Source organism: Rutidosis leptorrhynchoides, chromosome 2 (assembly GCF_046630445.1).
Source record: "Rutidosis leptorrhynchoides isolate AG116_Rl617_1_P2 chromosome 2, CSIRO_AGI_Rlap_v1, whole genome shotgun sequence".
In the NCBI taxonomy this organism is placed as follows: domain Eukaryota; kingdom Viridiplantae; phylum Streptophyta; class Magnoliopsida; order Asterales; family Asteraceae; genus Rutidosis; species Rutidosis leptorrhynchoides.
In genome coordinates this window covers 175,733,280-175,752,500 of record NC_092334.1, presented here as the reverse complement: position 1 = coordinate 175,752,500, position 19,221 = coordinate 175,733,280, and the positions used below count along the sequence as shown (strand labels likewise).

Genomic DNA, 19,221 nt, shown 5'->3' with positions numbered 1-19,221 from the left:
CTACTTGTCTTTCCTGTTTCATGTTCCTGTTCGAAAAATCCATCAACACACCAACAGAACTTGCTATTTTTTTCTGTTTTTATTCCAACCACCACGAACCCTTTTTACTACTCGTTCACAGCTATTAAACGTCACTTACTTCTGTTTTCTGTTCAGTCTGTCGAACCCACTGCCGCTGCTAGATTACTGCTGCTATATCTGCTGTTTCTTTTTCTGTTTCTGGTGTAGTACAACTCGAACATCCATCTAAAACCACAACCATTTGTTGCTATTATTCTATCGAAGACTACTGCTGCGATTATTGTTTCTATTTCAGCTGCAACATCGAGTGGTTTCTGCTGCTCTTTTTCTATTTCTGTTCGAGCCAAACGAAACCAAACACCATCGCTTTATATTTTTTTTTCTTTTCGATGATGATGAACGAAATTAATGATTGATGATATATAATGATGAAGATGATACGGATGTGGTGAATGGGATGAGAATATGATGATGATGATGATGGACCGTGATAATGGTGATAACGTGATGATGATTCAAGTGAGAAAGGAGGATGATGATCGTGATTTTATGTTAGAATGATGATACGCGTATGATATGGTTATGTATTATGATGAACCGTATGATGATGATGATGTATAATAGATGATGATGATGATGATGATGGATGTGTGATGACGATAAGAAAATGAAAATGATGATGAATGATGTTAAGATGATGATGATACTATTATGATAATGATAATGCTGATGAATACGGTTTCAATGATGATGATGTTAGGAATATGATGATGATGATAACGATTGATGATGATGATGATGATGATGATGATGATGATGTTAGGAATATATTATGCTTGGCCTTTAAAAAAAATATAAAAAATTAAAAAAATAAAAAAATAAAAAAATAAAATTGAGGGACTCGAATTGCAATTTTGTCTATAAACGAAGGACCAACAGAGCAAAAAAGTCGAAGAAAAGAGTAAAAAGACAATTTTACCCTCACATGCATGTCACATGTTAAGGGCTAACGTCTAATTTAGACGGCAAACTGACGGAGGGACTCGGATTGCAAAATTTTGAAATTTTAAGAACTCGAAAATCTAAAAAAAAACTTGAGGGACTCGGATTGCAATTTCGTATATAATTGAAAGACCAACGGAGTAAAAAAGTCTTATTTTTATTATGTTGTAAAAGAAATATGGAAAATGAAACATATATGTTCGTTTTTTAGGGAAAAAAAAAAAACCTAAATCAAAAACTAGTTTAATACCCACAATTTTACGAGTTTGAAATAGAAAATAGCTAATTGAATTAATCTTGTTAAGATAATCATGAATTGCCAACAATGACACTGTTGATTGTTGCATTGTATGTATTTCACGCAAATGAGAAGACAATGAAATCTTGGTTAGATGTTAAATCATTAGTTTAACATTTTTAAATGTAAAATCTTTTAAACTACACAAGTTATAGGATGTACATTTTAGGTTTGGGGAACTAACATTCCCTACCTCTGCATTGAAGAGCATTAAACATATCATTGAAGAACATTTTTTTGCATCATAAAATTCCCTACCTCAACATCGCTATAATGAACTCTCAACTTGAATCTCAGCGGAATCTTCCATTTTTGTTTTTTTGTTTTTAAAGGCAGCATGGTATATATATAAATAGAATCACAATGTTTAGTACAAAACAGACCACCAGGGATTAGAACCTGGAGCACACGAATAGAAACAGAGTACAAAAAAGCTACGCAATGCGATTAACAAGAGATTAATAACAAAACTACAAAACTAAAGAACGAGGGTTATGAAGCCACGTATGCCAATCAATACTCCTCGGTTTGCACCTTTTCGCAACCCATTCGAATGATTTTGTTTGAATTTCGCACAATGCCACGGGAGTTGTCCAACTCTTATTATTGAAAACCTTTTGATTCCGATTACTCCAAATAAGGTATCCGCATGACCAAATAACCGCTTGCCAAATTTTTGATCCGAGATCCGTCATCGCAAAATTTGAATTACCAAGAAAAATCTCACTAACGCTTAAGGATGAAGAAAGGCTTATACCCCATCACTCGAAAAATTTACACCATACATCATAAGCATGTTTGCAAAAGATGAGAGAATGCTCGACCATTTCTAAATCACATCACAAAGCGGGCACCGAAACGAGTGTAGGTCAATGCCACGCTTGTCCAATTCTAACAAGACCGGAAGACGTTTTTTCCTCGCTCTCCAAACAAAAACTTCAATCTTTTTTGGGACGAGATTGTTTAGCATAGTCTCCAATATATTTGTACCTGCATTTATATTTTTTTCATCAATCAAAATGGTAAGTTTCTTTGTCGAAAATTGACCGCAACTGTCTAGCCTCCATGACCATGAATCATCCCGCGAACTATCTATTTTTGTCGACGAAATCAGAATGTTTAGCTCATTTAATTCAGCACCCGCACGTCTAACCGGAAGTCTCGACCAGCTCCATGTAGCCGCAACACTTGGCCCATCACAGGCTACCCTATTGTTGATAGTAACCTCCGGGTTTGTTTCCAACCTATACAACTTCTTGAATTTGTCTTTTAATGCAATGTCACCTAGCCAAACGTCATCCCAAAAGGAAGTTGTGGAGCCGTTCCCAATGATTTTGACAAAAGAGTCCCTGAAAGGCAAACCAAGGGAATCGACTACACCACCTGCTTTTATAATGTTAGTCCATGTACTTGTAGCACCACGAAAATAGTAGGTAGAATCCAAACCACCCGAAGGCCCGTAAATACTCGAAATGACTTTAACCCACAAGGAAGTGGGTTCGGTTTTGAACCTCCACCACCACTTGCAAATTAAAGCCAAGTTTTTACTTTTAAGTGAACTCAAATTTAAACCACCCGCCCCATAAGGAAGGAGAGTCGAATCCCACTTGACCCACGATATTTTAGAGTCAAAACCCGTCCCGCCCCAAAAGAAAGAACGTCTTACACTCTCAAGTTTTTTTAGCACACCTGGAGGAGCACGGAAGAGCGAGAAAAAATATAACGGGAGACTATTTAAAACCGATTTTACAAGAGTTAAGTGACCACCAAAAGACACCGAACGAGCCCTCCAATCCGAAAGTCTCTTCTCAAATTTGTCAATGACCGGCTTCAAAGTTTCTATTTTATTACACTTAGCACCAATAGGCAACCCAAGGTAAGAAAAAGGAAATGAACCCGTGTTACACCCAAACCTAAAAGCCATGTTTTCAACCTCAAATTTATCAATCCCAATGCCAAAGAGCTTGCTCTTACGATAATTTACTTTCAGACCCGAGGTTAGCTCGAAACACTTTAGGAGCTTCATGAGATTACGGATATTAGACTCACTCCAACCACCAAAGAATATAGTATCGTCCGCGTATTGTAGGTGAGAAATTCCTACCTCGTCGTTCCCAATTTCAACCCCCGAGAACATGTTACATTTAACCGCATTTTTTGTAAGGGCATTCAAACCTTTCGCTGCAATAATAAAAAGAAAAGGCGATAGCGGGTCACCTTGACGTACCCCTCGTTCTAAGGAGAACTCATTAGTAGGTGAACCGTTTACGAGTATAGAAATAGAATCGGACTTAAGGCACGCATAAATCCACTTTCTCCACTTCGACCCGAATCCCATGAATTCCATAACCTCCATCAAGAACTCCCAACTTAGACTATCAAATGCTTTCTCGAAATCTACCTTGAAAATGAGACTCCTCAAACGTTTCCTCTTCAAAAAGTCAACAGTCTCGTTTGCTATTAACGCCCCGTCCAAGATGTTTCTACCTTTAATAAAAGCGCTTTGCTCATATCCAATAAGCTTCGGGACCACCTTTCTAAGTCTATTCGAAAGTAATTTCGCAATAATTTTGTAATAACTTCCAATTAGACTTATAGGACGGTAGTCATTTAAAGAGATTGGATCGGATATTTTCGGGACAAGGGTGATAAAAGACGCGTTACAACCTTTAGAGATGTCACCCTTTTCCCAAAAATAATTAATCGCATCTATAAGCTCTTTCTTGATGACGTCCCAAATTTTTTTATAAAAACACATATTAAAACCGTCGGGACCCGGAGCCTTGTTACTTCCACATTCCTTAATTGCTTCCCAAATTTCCTCTTCACAAAACTGCAATTCTAATCTATATGCCTCATCTTTTGTTAACCTTCTGTCCACATCAGACCGTTGGCTGCTGTCCAAATTAGATTGAAGGCTGTTGGGGCTGTTATCAGGCCCAATAAACATGGCAGGCCCACTTGGATCCAACCAATTCAGCATGTTCGGTCTCTATTGATTTTTCCTAGCAAAAAGCTGTCGAAAATGACAAAAAATAGATGTCTTCACGATGCTTGGATCATCATTCCAACTCCCATTTATATTCAGCCCTCTAATATTACACTTATTGTACCTTCTTCTTATTGAGTTGTGAAAGAATTTTGAGTTTTCATCATCTTCACGGATCCAACGGAATCGAGCTTTTTGTTTTAACATATTTGCCTTAACGGATTCTTTTTCTAACCAACTCCTTCTTGCATCTAACCACCTTAGCCTCTCACTTTCATTAAAACACCCCCTCTCAGCCTTTTTCTCTAACTCTAAAGCCATTTCTTTTAGCTTATTAATTTCACAATCAAGATTATCAAACTCCTTATGGCTCCAATCTTTTAGAGCAAACTTTACATTTTTTAACCGGTCTCTAAACATGCAATCCCTCCTCGAACTCCTAATTGACTTAACCCAAGAATCTTTTATCACTTCCACCACACCCTCATTATTGAACCAAACGCTGAACACTTTAAACGGTTTGGGACCATAGTTAATTAACTTATCTCTCAAAAGTAGTGGGCAATGGTCCGAATCTCTTCTTTCAGGAGGAACCACCGAAAGGTCATTCCACAAGCTCAAGAACCTATTTAAACTAAAAATCTATCAATCTTACTAAACTTGGTCCCGTCATCACTAATGCGCGTAAACTTCCTACCATTAATCGGGATCTCGATAAGGTTATAAATTGCAATGAACTCATTAAATCTAGATGCACGCCTATGATGAAACACACTATTTAGCCTATCCGAACAATCCCTAACCTCATTAAAATCCTCGCATAATAACCACGCTGACTCTTTATCTACCAAAAGCTTGTCGAGAGAATCCCACATCAACTTCTTACCCGCGTCATTATGAGGATCATAGATGTTAACAATAGTGGACTCTTGATCGGAACCAATCCAACACCCCTTAATGGCAATGAAGAATTCATTACCAACCGTACTTGTGACCGAGAAACATCTAGTATCCCACACAATTAACAAGCCCCCCGATTTCCTGCATCCTTTTGAACAAAACCAAAGTCGCTAATTCCCCACAGTGAATACACACACCTGTCATCAAGACCTCTACATCTAGTTTCTTGTAGCACAATAACATCAGGATGCTCACTAGAACAAATATTTTTTACCCAGCCAATTTTCCCTTTAACCCCAAGCCCTCGAACATTAAAAGATAGGATCTTCATAAGAAAGATAATTAAATGAAGAAAAGGAGAAGGGCTTACTGTGGATTAAGGTTTGGCTACCTTAACCCGATACCTTCTCCGTATTCTCTGATCTCAATATTGTCAATTGAATTCTTTCTTGAGTCACACCTGTGACGACCTGAAAATTTTCGACCAAATTTAAACTTAATCTTTATATGATTTCGACACGATAAGCAAGGTCTATTTAATTGAATCTCAAAATTTTTGAACTATTTCATGAAATCATTTGACCTTTGACTACTCCCGACGATTCACGAACAATTGTGTGTAAATAATTATGTAGATATATATATATATATATATATATATATATATATATATATATATATATATATATATATATATATATATATATATATATATATATATATATATATATATATATATATATATATATATATATATATATATATATATATATATATATAAATGAAGTGTATATATAATAATTTGAATTAATAAAATACACTCTAATCAATTGGAATTAAGAATGTAAAATAATAAATAAAATAATTAAGTTACTATTAAAATGAATATATATAAATATATATATAATTTTTTTTAATTATTTGTAATATATAAATATTAAATAAATGTTATCACATAATATAATATTGTATATTATATTAAATGTAATTACAAGTATAGTTGTTTCATTATTACATTCAATATTAATAATATTACTAAAACTTATAATATGAAATTTGATACATTTGAGTTATTATATTTACTAATATTATTGTTATCATTGTTAACATCATTATTATTATTATAACTAGTAGTAAAGTTGCAATTTTAATTATTATGATTAATATTAGTAATATTATTAGATATAAATATTATATTGAACATTAAAAATAATTAATATTATCATTAATAAGATTATTATTATCATTGTTATAATTATTATTATAGTTTTTTTTATCATTTATTATTAATGTTATTAATATAATTATTGTTATTATTATTGATATTATCATTATTAATATTAGTATTTTTATTATTATTATTATTATTAGTATTCTTATCAAAATTAATAATATTAATGGATTTTATTAATAAATTCATATCAGTAATTTATTTAATATAACACTTATATAAATACAGATATACACCGTATATATATATATATATATAAATACAGATATTTATGTATTCTGTTTCAAGTCACAATCGTTCTATTTAATTTGTCTAGCTAATTGGTAAATCAGTCGACTTCAATTCACAGACTTTTTTCAAAATCCGTTGGCCATCATAGTCGAATCATTCTTTATTTTTTTTTATTTTGTTTCATATCTGTTAGAATAATTATTGTCGACAACCTTTATGCTATAAAACAAGTGATTACTCTATGTATTAGAAACACGCATTCAGTTCTCTCTTTTCCATTATCAATTAACAATTAAAAACAGCTCTCAATTGTCGAATAAAAAAAAGGATGAAGAACACAGCTCGTAGCTCTGTTCTTGGTTCATTTTTAGAACAGCTCAATTTCTAAATTAATTTCAAAAAGTATTAATGAGGTCTTGTTAGGAATCTTGTACTTAATCTGTCTGCAAAATATTGGCTTCCAATTCTTATTATCGAATCTTAATTTTGAGGTTAAAGTTTAGGATTAAAAAGTCAAACCGTATGAACTTGGATTAAATTCGAATTACCTGTTGTAATTCAAGTTCAATTGATGATTTAAAAAGGTTCTATGAAGGATTTGCAACATATTTCATGTTGAAGTCATTATCTAAACAGGTCTGGATTTTAAAATCACCATTTGAGTTCTTACTTTTCAAAAGGATACTTCTGCTGGTCAATTTTAAAATTTAATTTCTGTTCCAGTTGATTCACCACATTCTAATCGATTTTGCTTCAATGATACGTCCTAAATGAAACAATTAAATTGAAGTCTAGTTTGGTTTGACTCTGGTCGATTTCGTTTGAAGAAGATGAAGACGAATATATACGGGTTATAAATATTACGGGTGGGTTTAAAACAGAAAAGCGAAATGGAGCAGATGGTTTGGTGTGGTGTCGGGTGAGCGAGAGGTCATGGGTTCGAGCCTCGGCATGGGCTGTTATTTTTCGAAACTCATTCTTAGGAGGTAGTCTTTTTTATTTATTTATTAATTATTATTATTATTGTCCTTATTATTAATATGCAAATTATTATTGTTATTGTTAGTATTATAATTACTATTATTACTAAAATCATGTTTATAGTTAAAAGTATTAGAAACATTATTACCATTAGTATTTTTATAAGTATTATTAAGATTATTATAAAAATCTACCATTTAAGTATTATTATTATTATGATTACGGTTATTATTATTATTATTATTATTATTATTATTATTATTATTATTATTATTATGAAAGTAATAAAAATTCATTATTATTATTATTAATATCATAATTTGTATCATTTTAAAATTATTAGTATTGTTATTTTTATTACCATTAATAACATAAGTATTATTATGTAGTTACTAAAATCATTATCATAATTAGTATTAACAATAAAATTAATATTTTTACATTTACTATCAATAATATCATTATTATTATTATTAATAGAATAGAATTATTAACATTATTATCTCATTAATAATATTAAGTATTATAAACATTTTTACCAATATTAATATTATTTTGGTATTATTATAACTACTATTATTAATATACAAATGATATATTTAAATACATATAACATAGCACAAATTAATATGTTTATATCCAAAATGATTATATGAAACATATATATATTATTAATATAAAAAGAGATAAGACTAATAAATTTATATATATATATTTGTTTGATTTCCATTATGTATATTAATAAATATACAAATGATATAGGTTCGTGAATCTGAGGCCAACCATGCTTTGTTCAGTATCGTCGTATGAATATTTTTACTACAAAATATTGTATTGTGAGTTTCATTTGCTCCCTTTTTAAATGCTTTTGCAATATATATTTTTGGGACTGAGAATACATGCCCTATTTTATAAATGTTTTACGAAATAGACACAAGTAATCGAAAATACATTCTATGGTTGGATTATCGAAATCGAATATGCCCTTTTTTAGTCTGGTAATCTAAGAATTAGGAACTGGCCCCTAATTGACGCGAATCCTAAAGATAGATCTATGGGCACTAACAAGCCCCAGTCAGAGAATTTGAACTGCTTTAGTACTTCGAATTTATCATGTCCGAAGGGAGTCCCGAAATGATGGGGATATTCTATTTGCATCTTGTTAAGGTCGATTACCAGGTGTTCACCATATGAATGATTTTTTTTTTTATCTCTTTGTATGGGATGTATGTTTATGAGAAATGGAAATGAAAATCTTGTGGTCTATTAAAATAATGGAAATGATTGTTTATGATAAACTAATGAACTCACCAACCTTTTGGTTGACACTTTTAAGCATGTTTATTCTCAGGTATGAAAGAAATCTTCCGCTGTGCATTTGCTCATTTTAAAGATATTACTTGGAGTCATTCATGACATATTTCAAAAGACGTTGAATTCGAGTCGTTGAGTTCATCAAGATTATTATTAAGTCAATTATAGTCGGCTATATTATGAAATGGTATGCATGCCGTCAACTTTCGATGTAATGAAAGTTTGTCTTTTAAAAAACGAATGCAATGTTTGTAAAATGTATCATATAGAGGTCAAATACCTCGCAATGTAACCAAATGTTATTGTATTCGTCCTTATGGATTAGGACGAGTTTTGACATGTGGTATGTGGTCTTAGCGAACCATGTCTTGCATTAGTGTGTCTAACTGATAGTTGTTTAGATGCATTAGTGGGTCTGGACTTCGACCGTGTCTGCATGTCAAAAATTTTGCTTATCATTTTGTGTCGAAAATTAGTTACTTATCATCCTTAAAGTTTAGACACATCTTACTGCCTCTATTGCCTAGATAGTGTATAGACAAAACTCATATCTTAGCATATCTGCTAATTCATATCTTAGCGTATATGTTACTGTTACCTTTGCATGATAGCTTTCGAAATTTTCTCCGTAATTTGCAAAATCTTTATGCTATATATAAGTATTCTATGTAGTTAGAATATCATCTAATATTCAAAAATCATTTCATATCGAAAAACCCTTTACTCAATCGTACGAAATGGAATTCGCCACTAGTTCAAGTTCTTCGGAATCCGACAGCTATTCCGACATAGATGTTCACCTAAGCTCCGAAAGCAGCATCACCGGAATGAATCAACCAATTAGCCATCATCTATTCTGGATGAATTGGGGATGGGTTCGTAGTCGCCTTAATCAATGGAGACGCGAAGAAGGCGATCCTTTCCACCAACCGAATTTACCTCTTGGTGAAGAACCAGAAGCACTTACTGGTGAACCTGTCCGAAACACCATATTCACCTTCATTTCCAGGATATCACGCAATGATTATATGATATCCAAAATTCTAAACCTTATTCATTCGCTCGTTCCTACCGACAATCATTCTGGAGTAATAAGTCAACGAGCTTCGCACCCGAGTTGTAACCTTGGAAAGAATGGTGCAAAACGTACCAGCTTCAGCAACATCACAGGCACCAACAGTACCACCAACATCAATACCAGTACCACCAACAACCCAAGTTTCAACATCACACGCCTCAACATCTCATTATGTACCTCGAGCATAATTATCGTTCTACGAATCATTCTACGAATCATTCTACATTATTTATCTTCGTTCGACATGGCGATTATGTAATCTCTAATGTTTTAGAGATTATATATTCTTGTTCTAAAGGTAAATCAAATGAGTTTAATATCATATTGACTCATTAAATCCATGATAACATCTGAAGAAAATATATATGTATATATGTTTTCATGAAGATTGTAATTAAAAATTATTTTGTACAAACTATTAATGGTGAAAATATTTTAACGGGTAGGTAATACCCGAGGAATATTTAGATTTCACACTAATAAGTTACACTATACATTCTTCGAATCTGATTCAACAGTCATTTAATATTCTACTTACATCCACAGATATACGTATCTGTTTACCACAGAATAGCCATTTTCATTTAATTTCATATTTGGATTATGACTTATCAGAATCCAACAAGTGACATAATGAAGAAAACATTTGACAAAATAAAATTTGTTAGAAACAAACAATTAACTATGAGAAATTTTGTTAAGAATCCACGCTAACCAAATCCTAGCTAATTGTTCCTAGCTAACTGTTAATTCCCTATTACAGTTTAATTATCGCTATTTATTTATCGAAATTTTCATTCTCACAATTTTATTTATCGTCATTTAATTTCTGTTATTTATTTTACGCACTTTAAATATCGTCGGGACACGTATACAATGTTTTGACATATCATATCGACGTCATATATATATATATATATATATATATATATATATATATATATATTAATTATTTGGAATAACCATAGACACTCTATATGCGATAATGCTCGAGTTAGCTATACAGGGTCGAGGTTGATTCTAAATAATATATGTACTTTGAGTTGTGATCGAGTCTGAGACATGTATATAACGGGTCACGATATGTATTAATTAATTCAAATATTATATATTAAACTATATATGAATTATTGAATTACTAACTGTGGACTACTAACATTGGATAATTAAAATGAATTAAAATATTGATTACAACATATAAAACTAAACATTTCTTCAAGTTTGCCACTTGATTTCATCTTAAACCTTATTTGTATCTTGACGATTACAATCCGCGTTCAAACTTTTCATGATTCTTGAAAACACCTCAATCAAGAGGATGAACCAACCGCACTTCATCTATGGAAAAAAGATTGATGCATATAGTTATGCACCTGAAAACACTCGGAACCTGAATAAACATTTAACACGTATCTATGCTAGCTCCTTTGACATTGTTATTATCGAAAATAACATTGCAATTCTTTTTTAAATTATCCAATTTTGTCACAGCTCCAACAAATCAACTTCAATTTTTCATTCGAATAAACCTTATTATAAAGATTACCCCTTCATCATTGTTACCGGAGAACCGTTTATATTCCACTACATTAGCAGTAAACTTACCAGCAACTTCATTACTCATTGGCTTAAGTCTCTCCGAAGAACCAATATATTTATTCGTTAAAACCTATTCATATACTCATCCACATCTTGTAACGAGAATTGCCATACCAATTACCAGAAATCAGCAATCAGTATTTTGAATCTCGCAGCGTTTCTACATCAACGGTTATATGTATACATATAACATTTATCTCTTAAAATTCCGATCTTCCATTCTGAATTCTTGAAAAGCACACTTGCTTACGAATCAGATCTCTGAGTTTTGAAAAAGCTGAATGAAGCAGCAGAAACTGTAGACAACCGTAAACGACCTTAACCATCAGAAGTTTGATGATAAAGAACAGTATGTTGGTAAAGCTCAGAAAAGTTGGAACTAGAAAACGGATTGAACAAACCATAAAGGAGGCTGTGGACAAATCACAAAGACTAAACCTGCCTTCAAAGAATCCAAATGATTCAGTATATGCTGAAGTTATTAACGAATATCTTGCTTCTGACTCTAAACCTTTACGGACAAATCTTCTTCTTCATCCAGCGATATTAGAAATTTTAAGATATCATCATATCTTTCATTATAAATATCCTCGATATTTCTGAAGATATTTTCATAATTATTCTTATCTGAAATCATTCATTTCTTCACGCTATCCGTGTTATATCATAAAAGAAACTGTTTTAATTTTTAAGTTCTGAAAAATTCGAATTTAAAATATGAATGTTTTTGAAGTAGTGTTGGTAACTGAAGCATGAGTTAGTATAATATAATGACACTTGATCAACGTGATTATATTACAGTAAGTCATGCTGAGTTTCTAATAAAATATGATGATTCACAGACCATAACGTCATCATGTGCCATGTTACACGACTCTTACATTCTACCTAATCTCCAAACATATCAAGAACATATTTTCTTGATAGTTCTATCTTTTCTCTTGAATTCTGGTAATTTAACCAATCAAGCTCGTGCTATTACAATCTCTCTCTCTTAGAGCATTAGTCATGATCATTCAAAACTTCATACCTATGAATTCTGAATCATTTTTCGCTTGACTCGAAGTTGGGAAGAGGATCTAAATCTCCTTAATTACCGAAGAATCAAATCTTATTTCGAAGATTTTCTTCTAAAGTCCTTGAATTCCAGAAATTTACCGTGACTACGTCACCGGTTAAGACAAACCTGCATTTACTCATTTCATTCTTTTGTGATAGCTTCACTCGTACTATTCGAGTAATCGAATTATCTTATCCATATTACTCAACAGTAATAAAACTCTATTTATCAGCTCATATTCGTCATGAAAACATACTTATTGTCAGCCATGACGATTCCAATCAAATTTCGGGATGAAATTTCTTTAACGGGTAGGTAATGTGACGACCCGGAAATTTCCGACCAAATTTAAACTTAATCTTTATATGATTTCGACACGATAAGCAAGGTCTATTTAATTGAATCTCAAAATTTTTGAACTATTACATGAAATCATTTGACCTTTGACTACTCCCGACGATTCACGAACAATTATGTGTAAATAATTATGTAGATATATATATATATATATATATATATATATATATATATATATATATATATATATATATATATATATATATAAATGAAAGTGTATATATAATAATTTGAATTAATAAAATACACTCTAATCAATTGGAATTAAGAATGTAAAATAATAAATAAAATAATTAAGTTACTATTAAAATGAATATATATAAATATATATATATAATTTTTTTAATTGTTTGTAATATATAAATATTAAATAAATGTTATCACATAATATAATATTGTATATTATATTAAATTTAATTACAAGTATAGTTGTTACATGATGTGTGCGAGGTGTAGTATGAAATAGATTATATTTTACTACAAAATACTATTAAATACGATACAATTTTATACAAGTTATTTATTTATTTATTGAATGGATATACCTAAACCTTGCTACAACACTTATAGGCAGTGTACTTAATCGTAGAGTAGTGTAATTTTTAGTAAGTCCGGTTCGTTCCACAAGGAGCTAGCTGAGTTTAACGCTATATATATTTTAAACTATATTTGTACATATATATATATATATATATATATATATATATATATATATATATATATATATATATATATTAGTAGTATTATTATTATTATAAAGGGGGTTTTTTTTACCGTTTAGTAACCGGTTTGTCGATTTTATGTCTTAAGTCACAATTAAAACCTAATGTAAAATATTAAATATAAATACAACTTAATTTAAAGCGTAAAGTAAATGACGATAAATAAAAGTGCGATGATTAAAAGTGCGATAATTTAAAGTACGATAAATAAAATGAGGATAAATAAAATGACAGTAAATAAAAGTACGATGAGATATAAATTAAAGGAATTATGCTTATTTAAACTTCCGTAATCATGATGTTTGACGTGTTGATTTTAATTTATTACCATGGGGTAATTGACCTTTGTCCTGGATTATTCGATATGTCCATCTGGTTTTGTCCATAATAGTCCATCGGTCATATTTATAAAGTGTGAGAGTCTTCGCCAAATTAACCTTATATCCGAAGTCAAATATTCCAACTAATTGGGGATTCAAACTGTAACAAGGTCTTAATACTTTGTTTAATGAATACACTAGGTTATCGACTGCGTGTAATCCATGGTTTTAATACTTCGTTAACAATTACACCAATTACCCTTGAATGTAATCCACCCCTGTTTTAATGAGTCCAGTGACTATTAATCCATCCCCGTGTCCGGTCAAATGAATAATTATTAGTATTTATAGATATCCTGCCCACTGTACCCAGTCAAGCGTACGTGGTTAAATATAAATACATCAAATTATAAATCTCTATATTAAATCGATGAGATATCATTTAATTAATATAAAGCCCATTAATAGCCCATAGTCCAATTTCCACAAGTGTGGGTCTTTTGTCCAAACCCCAATTATGGTCCAAAGCCCAATAACCCTGTCTTTAACATTTAGTCTAACATCACGATTACTTCGGCTTAAATAAACATAATAATAACTTAGCTACGAGACATTAATTTAAAAAGGTTGAACATAACTTACAATGAGTATTAATCGCGTAGTGTTACACGGACAGAATTTCGACTTACAAACTTAAAACATTTACCACTATAATCTTATTATTATTAACTTAATATTAAAATTAAAATTATAAAATAAATATAAATATATTTGAGAGAGTGCAGAGAGTTGATTGAATAAGGTGTACATTTACTCGTCTGAAATCGTGGTATTTATAGGACCTGACCACACTTTTTGGCTCATGCGATCGCATGAGATTAACTCATGTTGTCCATGCGATCGTATGGCCCTCTGGGACAGCTCACAATGATTTGTTTTCTAGTTTGCCGACAGTTTTTAATAATATAAAATAATATATATAATTTTATATAATTATATATATATTATATTATATTCATGTGCATAGTTGACTTGTACTTTCAGTTCCGTTGAGTCGCGCGTTAATAGTTGGTTCATGTCCCGATTCCTGATTTTCGAACGTCCTTTCGTACGATTTAATATCTTGTACTTTACGTTTTGCGGCTTGTACTCTTGTAATTTTTTAGACGTTTCTCACCAATAATTTGAACCACTTGGATTGTACTTTGTACTTTTTAGCTTTTTGGTCGTTTGCGTCTTCAAATCTTCGAATCTGTCTTTTGTCTTCACCTTTTATTATTTAAACGAATATCACTTGTAAATAGAACAATTGAAACTAAAAACTTGTCTTTCTTGAAGGATAATGCTATGAAATATATGTTCGTTTTTAGCATTATCAAATATTCTCACACTTGAGCGTTGCTTGTCCTCAAGCAATATAGAACTTGAATATAACTTTACTAGAATCACTTCTTTATTCTTCACAATTTGTACATCAGTGATTTTAATACGCCGGTATGAACAATGATAGTAACGATGTGGTTTACAGTCCCACATGACTATGAAAATTTAGATCCTTTAGGAAATTGGATCTTTATGAAAATATTTGATCTTTTAAAAATTCAATCTAGCTTTTACCCTAGATAAGTTTTCTGGAATAACCCTTCACCGGTGTTTGCAAAATGTTTTTGTGGGTTTCAGATTTGAAAATTTTAGCTCAATACTTATGGTTTTGTGTCACCCACTTGCTTGAAATGTCCCGTTCTTATTGATTAAAAATGTTCCATATTAATTGATTTTGTTGCGAGGTTTTGACCTCTATATGAGTCGTTTTTCAAAGACTGCATTCATTTTAAAACAAACCATAACCTTTATTTCATCAATAAAGGTTTAAAAAGCTTTACGTAGATTATCAAATAATGATAATCTAAAATATCCTGTTTGCACACGACCATTACATAATGGTTTACAATACAAATATGTTACAACAAAATAAGTTTCTTGAATGCAGTTTTTACACAATATCATACAAGCATGGACTCCAAATCTCGTCCTTATTTAAGTATGCGACAGCGGAAGCTCTTAATAATCACCTGAGAATAAACATGCTTAAAACGTCAACAAAAATGTTGGTGAGTTATAGGTTTAACCTATATATATCAAATCGTAACAATAGACCACAAGATTTCATATTTCAATACACATCCCATACATAGAGATAAAAATCATTCATGTGGTGAACACCTGGTAACCGACATTAACAAGATGCATATATAAGAATATCCCCATCATTCCGGGACACCCTTCGGATATGATATAAATTTCGAAGTACTAAAGCATCCGGTACTTTGGATGGGGTTTGTTAGGCCCAATAGATCTATCTTTAGGATTCACGTCAATTAGGGTGTCTGTTCCCTAATTCTTAGATTACCAGACTTAATAAAAAGGGGCATATTCGATTTCGATAATTCAACCATAGAATGTAGTTTCACGTACTTGTGTCTATTTTGTAAATCATTTATAAAACCTGCATGTATTCTCATCCCAAAAATATTAGATTTTAAAAGTGGGACTATAACTCACTTTCACAGATTTTTACTTCGTCGGGATGTAAGACTTGGCCACTGGTTGATTCACGAACCTATAACAATATATACATATATATCAAAGTATGTTCAAAATATATTTACAACACTTTTAATATATTTTGATGTTTTAAGTTTATTAAGTCAGCTGTCCTCGTTAGTAACCTACAACTAGTTGTCCACAGTTAGATATACAAAAATAAATCGATAAATATTATCTTGAATAAATCCACGACCCAGTGTATACGTATCTCAGTATTGATCACAACTCAAACTATACATATTTTGGAATCAACCTCAACCCTGTATAGCTAACTCCAACATTCACATATAGAGTGTCTATGGTTGTTCCGAAATATATATAGATGTGTCGACATGATAGGTCAAAACATTGTATACGTGTCTATGGTATCTCAAGATTACATAATATACAATACAAGTTGATTAAGTTATGGTTGGAATATATTTGTTACCAATTTTCACGTAGCTAAAATGAGAAAAATTATCCAATCTTGTTTTACCCATAACTTCTTCATTTTAAATCCGTTTTGAGTGAATCAAATTGCTATGGTTTCATATTGAACTCTATTTTATGAATCTAAACAGAAAAAGTATAGGTTTATAGTCGAAAAAATAAGTTACAAGTTGTTTTTGTAAAGGTAGTCATTTCAGTCGAAAGAACGACGTCTAGATGACCATTTTAGAAAACATACTTCCACTTTGAGTTTAACCATAATTTTTAGATATAGTTTCATGTTCATAATAAAAATCATTTTCTCAGAATAACAACTTTTAAATCAAAGTTTATCATAGTTTTTAATTAACTAACCCAAAACAGCCCGCGGTGTTACTACGACGGCGTAAATCCGGTTTTACGGTATTTTTCGTGTTTCCAGGTTTTAAATCATTAAGTTAGCATATCATATAGATATAGAACATGTGTTTAGTTAATTTTAAAAGTCAAGTTAGAAGGATTAACTTTTGTTTGCGAACAAGTTTAGAATTAACTAAACTATGTTCTAGTGATTACGAGTTTAAACCTTCGAATAAGATAGTTTTATATATATGAATCGAATGATGTTATGAACATCATTACTACCTCAAGTTTAGTAGGTAAACCTACTGGAAGTGACAAGAAATGATCTAGCTTCAAAGGATCTTGGATGGCTTGAAAGTTCTTGAAGTAGGATCATGACACAAAAACAAGTTCAAGTAAGATTTTTACTCGAATTAAGATAGTTTATAGTTATAGAAATTGAATCAAAGTTTGAATATGAATATTACCTTGAATAAGAAAGATAACCTACTGTATATAACAAAGGTTTCTTGATCTTAGATGATTACTTGGAATGGATTAGAAAGCTTGGAAGTAAATTAGTAAACTTGAAGGGATTTTTGAAGTGTTCTTGAAGTGTTCTTCCTATGATGATTATAGCTTGATTCTTGAAGTGATTTTTGATGAAGATGATGATTAACTACTGGAAAAATACGTTCATAATAGTGTGTGTGTGTTGAGAGAGAATTAGAAAGAGAATTGGAAGTGAAATGGAGTGAATGATGAGTGGTAATTGGTGAGTGGTGAGTGGGGTTAAAAGGAGTTCTAGTTAGTTGACTAGCTCATGGTAGAAGTTAAAATTGATTAGTCATACATGAAATAATCAAGAGTGGAATCCCATGCTAGTTCCTATTGGTATATACCCATAGTAAGTACGTTTTGAAGCTGTGTATAATACGGGTAAGAATACGACTAGAATTATTGATGAAAGAAAAGAATGGGAAAGTAACTGTAACCATTTTCGTTAAGTATGAGTGTTTTGATATATGTCTTGAAGTCTTCCAAAAGTATTTTAATACATATAAATACACTACATGTATATACATTTTAACTGAGTCGTTAAGTCATCGTTAGTCGTTACATGTAAGTGTTGTTTTGAAACCTTTAAGTTAACGATCTCAATTAATGTTGTTAACCCATTGTTTATTATATCTAATGAGATGTTAAATTATTATATTATCATGATATTATGATATATTAATATATCTTAATATGATATATATACATTTAAATGTCGTTACAACGATAATCGTTACATATATGTCTCGTTTCGAAATCCTTAAGTTAGTAGTCTTGTTTATATGTATATAACTCATTGTTAATATACTTATGGAGATACTTACTTATCATAATCTCATGTTAACCATATGTATATCCATATATATATCGTCATGTCGTTTTTACAAGTTTTAACGTTCGTGAATCGCCGGTCAACTTGGGTGGTCAATTGTCTATATGAAACATATTTCAATTAATCAAGTCTTAACAAGTTTGATTGCTTAACATGTTGGAAACATTTAATCATGTAAATATCAATCTCAATTAATATATATAAACATGGAAAAGTTCGGGTCACTACAGTACCTACCCGTTAAATAAATTTCGTCCCGAAATTTTAAGCTGTTGAAGGTGTTGACGAATCTTCTGGAAATAGATGCGGGTATTTCTTCTTAATCTGATCTTCACGCTCCCAGGTGAACTCGGGTCCTCTACAAGCAT

General features: G+C 31.2%; 1 protein-coding gene across 1 annotated transcript in view; it reads right to left on the bottom strand.

Annotated features, from left to right (window-relative positions):
- Positions 1-4,313: 4,313 nt before the first annotated feature.
- LOC139888444 (uncharacterized) overlaps positions 4,314-19,221 on the bottom strand; it is a 33,411-nt gene continuing 18,503 nt past the window's right edge. The window contains exons 2-5 of the mRNA XM_071871452.1: positions 5,615-5,680; positions 5,408-5,513; positions 4,966-5,351; positions 4,314-4,819 (exon numbers count right to left, since the gene is read on the bottom strand). Coding sequence (XP_071727553.1) covers positions 4,314-4,819; positions 4,966-5,351; positions 5,408-5,513; positions 5,615-5,680 — 1,064 coding nt within the window. The remainder of the gene's footprint in view (positions 4,820-4,965; positions 5,352-5,407; positions 5,514-5,614; positions 5,681-19,221) is intronic.